The 6432-nt window shown below is 59.3% G+C and overlaps 1 protein-coding gene and 1 non-coding gene across 3 annotated transcripts in view; one reads left to right on the forward strand and one right to left on the reverse strand.

Moving 5' to 3' along the window:
• Positions 1–4582: 4582 nt before the first annotated feature.
• On the reverse strand, positions 4583–4654 carry TRNAM-CAU (transfer RNA methionine (anticodon CAU)). Its single transcript has one exon. It is a non-coding gene; the product is annotated as a tRNA-Met (tRNA).
• A 316-nt stretch (positions 4655–4970) lies between these two features.
• Positions 4971–6432, forward strand: part of ILF2 (interleukin enhancer binding factor 2) — a 270325-nt gene continuing 268863 nt past the window's right edge. For both annotated transcript variants that reach the window (XM_075071037.1, XM_032793639.2), the window contains exon 1: positions 4971–5072. In XM_075071037.1, the coding sequence (XP_074927138.1) occupies positions 5068–5072 (5 nt within the window). In that variant the 5' untranslated portion in view covers positions 4971–5067. The remainder of the gene's footprint in view (positions 5073–6432) is intronic.

Below are 6432 nucleotides of genomic sequence, written 5' to 3' on the forward strand. Positions count from 1 at the left end.
CCCCACGGGCACTAGAGCGCATCGTGCCCGCCCCCCCCCCGTGCCATCCCCAAGCCCATCTGCAGAGATGAACCTGAGGCTGGTCTGGGCAAGGGGCTGCAGCATTAGCAGCCGTGGGGGGGCATGAATGGCTCCAAAGTCACCGTCACCGGCGGGGGACTGAGGGAGGGAGAGCTGGTTATTTGGGCTTTCTGGATCAGCTGGCGCTGCCCCCGTGATGGATGGCTCCAGGGAGCCAGGGTTACTGAGCAGGGCCATTGGTGGGTGGGGAACTGGTCTGATTTTACCCCCATCCAAACCGCCTGGGCCCCGGGGAGGGGGCAGATGGGCTCAGCCAGGAGCCACTCCAAGCCCCAGTATTTTTTTACAGGGCATGGGAGGCAGGGGATTTTCCCCCAAACATCCCCTCCCTACTGGGAGCCTGAGAAGTTTCTCTGCTGAGGAGTCCCTTGAACCAGTTCCTGGGCCATGTGCTTCCTGCCATCCGGGGCTGTGTGTGTTGGGTGACACAATGCACTTCACTCCCACCGTCCCCCCAATTTACGTCTTCCCACTGCTGCGTCTACACTGCTCCTCTCTAACTCCGGCACAGTTACCACGTTCCCACCATGCCCCCAAGTCACACTTGTCCCCTTGGAGATGCCCAGGGACGAAGCCCCCAATGTGGCCATTTTCAATGCCCCGTTGCTGGCATTTCGGATGCCAGGAGCTGGAGGAAAGGGGCATCCACTGGCTGGGCTGAGCAGATGTTCTGTGGTGTCTCGGCGCCACCCAGAGGTCTGTCAGCACCAGACAAACAGAGCTTATGCAGGGTGGGGATCCCAGCTGGTTTGGAAGTTTTAGACAAACTTTTTTTTGCCGGAAAAGGCCGATTCATCAGACCCGAACCTGTTGACAGAACAGGGTCGGCTGCAAAGGATCTCCCAGCTTGACACGTTTGGCGGGGGTGAGGTGGGGAGTGTTGAAAGGGTCAACATGTCCTATTCCGATCTTTCTGAAACAAGACATTTCAGGGCCGTTTGATCTGCAACATCTTGTTTGGCTATTTATACCGATGGAATTGACACATTGCCAGTGACTGGAATGTAATGGGCTTTTTTCAGATTTGTTTTTTTGGTTGGTGAAAATTGCCAAGGTTTTGACTTTTTGGGCCCAGTTTGGGATGGGAACACTTTTCAGTATTTCCCATATTCTCATAGGATGGGAAAGAGGCCGAGTGTCTGTCTGGTCTGGTGAGCTTGCAGATTCTTTGGGGCAGGAATTGGTTCTCTTTGACGGCTGTAAAATGCACAGCCCAATGGGGTCCCGGTTTTATCTGGGGCCCACTCCATACTACGCATATCTGATTGGCCCCTAATTTCCTGCCCTCGCTTTCTCATCAGCGTCTCTGTCTCCGTCCAAAGCAGGTTTGTATCCTTCTACTTGTTCAGCTGTCAATTCAAACTGCAGAGTGTACACAAAGTGCAGTGCCTGGCACAATGGGCACAGGGGCCATGGCTGGGGCTTCAAGGCCTCAACTATACCAGTCAATAAATTACCAGGGTCCTCACCTTGGCCCTGGGACTGCCTGAAGCTTCTCCAACCCCCAGGTGTTCACAGATCATGAGTCAGGGCTTCCAAAACCCATGAGATTTCAATCAATACACTAAATTGGGTTTGTGTTATTTGCCTTCTGGGCCATGTTTTCCAGCTTTTCTCCTCAGCCACCAGGGCTAGAAGCTTGTCTAATTACTTTTAAAAGGAAGCTGAGATGCTTGGTGCTGTCACCTGACTCCAGGAGCTGGGGTTTTAAGAAAAAAAACCACCCACTGTTTTGGTAAAATTGTACAAGTTGGTATCCCAGGAACTGGAATTTCAGGCAGTGGCCCCTGTGTGGGACCCAGCTCCCTCCTTGGCCCAGGCACCTTGGCAGGCGGTCACTTCCCGGCCTGTTTGTCAGCTCCAGCGGGCTCTAAGCTGCAGTAAAATCACTTGCGGGAACTGCAGGAACCAGCTCATCACAGCCAGATGCCATCGCACGGTGACACCCACAGAATGATGTTATACCCAAACAAACATGTCACAGCCAGACACCGCACGATGACACTGGCACAGCAATGTCACAGTCGAACAGTGGTGTCACAGCCAGACACCGTCGCATGGCAACACTGACACAGTGTGTCACACCTGAACAATGACAGCATACTCAGACACCACACAGTGACACTGTGCTGTCACACCCGACCACTAACATCACAGAGAGACACCACTGCACAACACTGACACAGTGATGTCACACCTGAACAATGACATCATACCCAGACACCACACAGTGACACTGTGCTGTCACACCCGACCACTAACATCACAGAGAGACACCACTGCACAACACTGACACAGTGATGTCACACCTGAACAATGACGTCATACCCAGACACCACACAGTGACACTGTGCTGTCACACCCGACCACTAACATCACAGAGAGACACCACTGCACGACACCAACACTGACACAGTGTGTCACAGCTGAACAATGACGCATACCTCAGACACCACACAGTGACACTGTGCTGTCACACCCGACCACTAACACACAGAGAGAACCACTGCACGACACTGACACAGTGATGTCACAGCCTGACAATGACGTCATACCCAGCACCACACAGTGACACTGTGTCCTTCGAACATCGAACCGACCACTAACATCACAGAGAGACACCACTGCACGACACTGACACAGTGATGTCACAGCTGAACAATGACGTCATACCCAGACACCACACAGTGACACTGTGCTGTCACACCCACACTAACATCACGAGAGACACCACTGCACACACTGACACAGTGATGTCACACGCTGAACAATAGTCATAACCCAGACACCACACAGTGACACTGTGCTGTCACACCCGACACTACATTCACAGAGAGACACCACTGCACGACACTGACACAGTGATGTCACAGCTGAACATGACGTCATACCCAGACACCACACAGTGACACTGTGCTGTCACCCCGACCACTAACATCAACAGAGAGACACCACTGCACGACACTGACACAGTGATGTCACAGCTGAACAATGACGTCATACCCAGACACCACACAGTGACACTGTGCTGTCACACCCGACCACTAACATCACAGAGAGACACCACTGCACTGCACGACATCGGACACAGTGTGTCACACCTGAACAATGACGTCATACCAGACACCACACAGTGACACTGTGCTGTCACACCCGACCACTAACATCACAGAGAGACACCACTGCACGACACTGACACAGTGATGCACACTGAACAATGACGTCATACCCAGACACCACACAGTGACACTGTGCTGTCACAACCCGACCACTAACATCACAGAGAGACACCACTGCACGACACCGGCACAGTGATGTCACACGCTGAACAATGACGTCATACCCAGACACCCACCCAGTGACACTGTGCTGTCACACCCGACCACTAACATCAAGAGAGACACCACTGCACGACCTGACACAGTGATGTCACAGCTGAACAATGACGTCATACCCAGACACCACAAGTGACACTGTGCTGTCACACGACCACTAACATCACAGAGAGACACCACTGCACGACACTGACACAGTGAGTTCACACCTGAACAATGACGTCATACCCAGACACCACACAGTGACACTGTGCTGTCCACCCGACCACTAACATCACAGAGAGACCCATGCACGACATCGGCACAGTGATATCACAGCTGAACAATGACGTCATACCAGACACCACACAGTGACACTGTGCTGTCACACCCGACCTAACATCACAGAGAGACACCACTGCACGACACTGACACAGTGATGTCACACCTGAACAATGACGTCATACCCAGACACCACACAGTGACACTGTGCTGTCACACCCGACCACTAACATCACAGAGAGACACACTGCACGACACTGACACAGTGATGTCACACCTGAACAATGACGTCATACCCCAGACACCACACAGTGACACTGTGCTGTCACACCCGACCACTAACATCACAGAGAGACACCACTGCACGACACTGGACACAGTGATGTCACAGCTGAACAATGAAGTCATACCCAGACACCACACAGTGACACTGTGCTGTCACACCCGACTAACATCAAGAGAGACACCACTGCACGACACTGAACAGTGATGTCAATTGAACAATGACGTCATACCAGACACCACACAGTGACACTGTGCTGTACACCCGACCACTAACATCACAGAGAGACACCACTGCACGACATCGCACAGTGATGTCAACCTGAACAATGACGTCATACCCAGACACCGCGGCGTGACACCGGCTACAAGAGATGTCCAACTACATCGAACAGGACATCACCAGCCAGATGCATTGCACAGTGACACTCACATGAATGTCACACTACCAAAAACCAGTGCAGTGACATCATATGTAAACACTGCGGTACGGTAAGCCCGTGATGGCGTCACAAAAGGAACGTCTGCAAGGAGGTGACGTCACAAGCAAACGCCTGGGGAGTAAAAACAGCTCGCTGGTTACTGCCTGCACGTGGGAGAGCGCGCTGCTAAAAGACACACTCTAGCAGAGGATGGTTTCGATCCATCGACCTCTGGGTTATGGGCCCAGCACGCTTCCGCTGCGCCACTCTGCTGCGCGCTCAGAGCCTGCCTCAAGCGCCTACATATCGCTGTACGCCACAGTGAGCCACGCATGCGCAAGCGCCACTCGGCGCGCCTCCTACCGGTTCTTTTCCACCTCCCCACTGGCGGTCATTACGTCAGTGCAGAGCGCGGCAATCGGGGCACAACCCGCTCGGCGCTTCGGCTCTCAACGTCCGCCCCGGGACGGCCTGTGATTGCCGACGCTCTGCCGCCTCTCGGCGCGTCACGACGGTTAGGCGAGAAGACCAATGGCAAAGCCGGAATCGGAGAGGGGCGTCTGGAGCTGGTCGCGCGGGTGGCGGCGCGCAGCCAATAGGCGGGCAGCTTGTTGAGGGTGAGCGACGGGAGCCGGGGGCTTCTCCTCTCCACAGCGGCGGGTTCATTGTTCGGGTTCAGCGGCGCCATGAGGTGAGGGGGGCGGCCAGGCTCGGCCTCGGGAATGGGAGCCTGGGGGAGATACGGGGGCGGGGTCCGGGCCCCGGGCGGGATCCAGGGGGCTGGGCCCGAGAGGGGAGGGGGCGCGGGGGCGGATCCAGGGGGCTGCCTGGGGGGGGCTGGGCCCGAGAGGAGGGGTTCGCGGGGGCGGATCCAGGGGCTGCCTGGGGGGGATACGGGGGGGGCTGGGCCCGAGAGGAGGGGGCGCGGGGCGGATCCAGGGGTGCCTGGGGGGGGATAGGGGGGGGGGCTGCCCGAAGGAGGGGCGCGGGGGCGGATCCAGGTGCTGGGGGGGGCTGGGCCCGGGGAGGGGCGGATCCAGGGCTGCTGGGGGGGGGGCTGCCCTGTGTGTGGGGGCTGGGCCCGAGAGAGCGGGCGTCGGGGCGCGGATCCAGGGGCTGACCTGGGGGGGATATGGGGGGGCTGGGCCCTGAAGAGGAGGGGGCCGCGGGGGCGGATCCAGGGGCTGCCTGGGGGGGAACGGGGGGGGGGGCTGGGCCCGAGCGGAGGGGGCGGCGGGGGGCGGATCAGGGGCTCCTGGGGGGGCTGGCCGAGAGGAGGGGCGCGGGGGCAGGATCGCAGGGGCGCCTGGGGGGGGTGGCTGAGCACGAGCCGGAGGGGGCGCAGAGGGGGCCTGCCTGGGGGGGATACGGGGGGGGCTGGGCCCGAGAGGAGGGGGCGCGGGGGGATTCAGGGGCTGCCTGGGGGGGCTGGGCCCGAGAGGGGGGGCACGGGGGTGGATCCAGGGGCTTGCTGGGGGGGATAACGGGGGGGCTGGGCCAGAGGAGGGTGCGCGGGGGTGGATTCAGGGGCTGCCTTGGGGGGATAACGGGGGGGGGCTGGGCCGAGAGAGGGGGCGCGGGGGTGGATTCAGGGGGCTGCCTGGGGGGCTGGGCCGAGAGAGGGGGCCACCGGGGTGGATCCAGGGCTGCCTGGGGGGATACGGGGGGGTGGGCCGAGAGGAGGGGGCGCGTAGGGGGGGGGTGGATTCCGGGCTGCTGGGGGGGCTGGCCCGAGAGGAGGGGGTCGCGGGGCGGATCCAGGGGCTGCCTGTGGGGGGCTGGGTCCCGAGAGGAGGGGGCGCGGGGCGGATCCAGGGGCTGCCTGGGGGGGATACGGGGGGGCTGGGCCCGATGAGCGAGGGGGCGCGGAGGGTGATTCAGGGGCTGCCTGGGGGGCTGGGCCCCGAGAGGAGGGGCGCGGGGGGCGGATCCAGGGGCTGCCTGGGGGGGATATGGGGGGGGGGCTGGGCCCCGAGAGGAGGGGGGCGGCGGGGGCGGATCCAGGGGCCTGCTGGGGGAGATAACGGGGGGTGGGCGGCGGGCGGTGCTGA

The sequence above is a fragment of the Chelonoidis abingdonii genome, chromosome 11 (assembly GCF_003597395.2).
Source record: "Chelonoidis abingdonii isolate Lonesome George chromosome 11, CheloAbing_2.0, whole genome shotgun sequence".
Taxonomy (NCBI): Eukaryota; Metazoa; Chordata; order Testudines; family Testudinidae; genus Chelonoidis; species Chelonoidis abingdonii.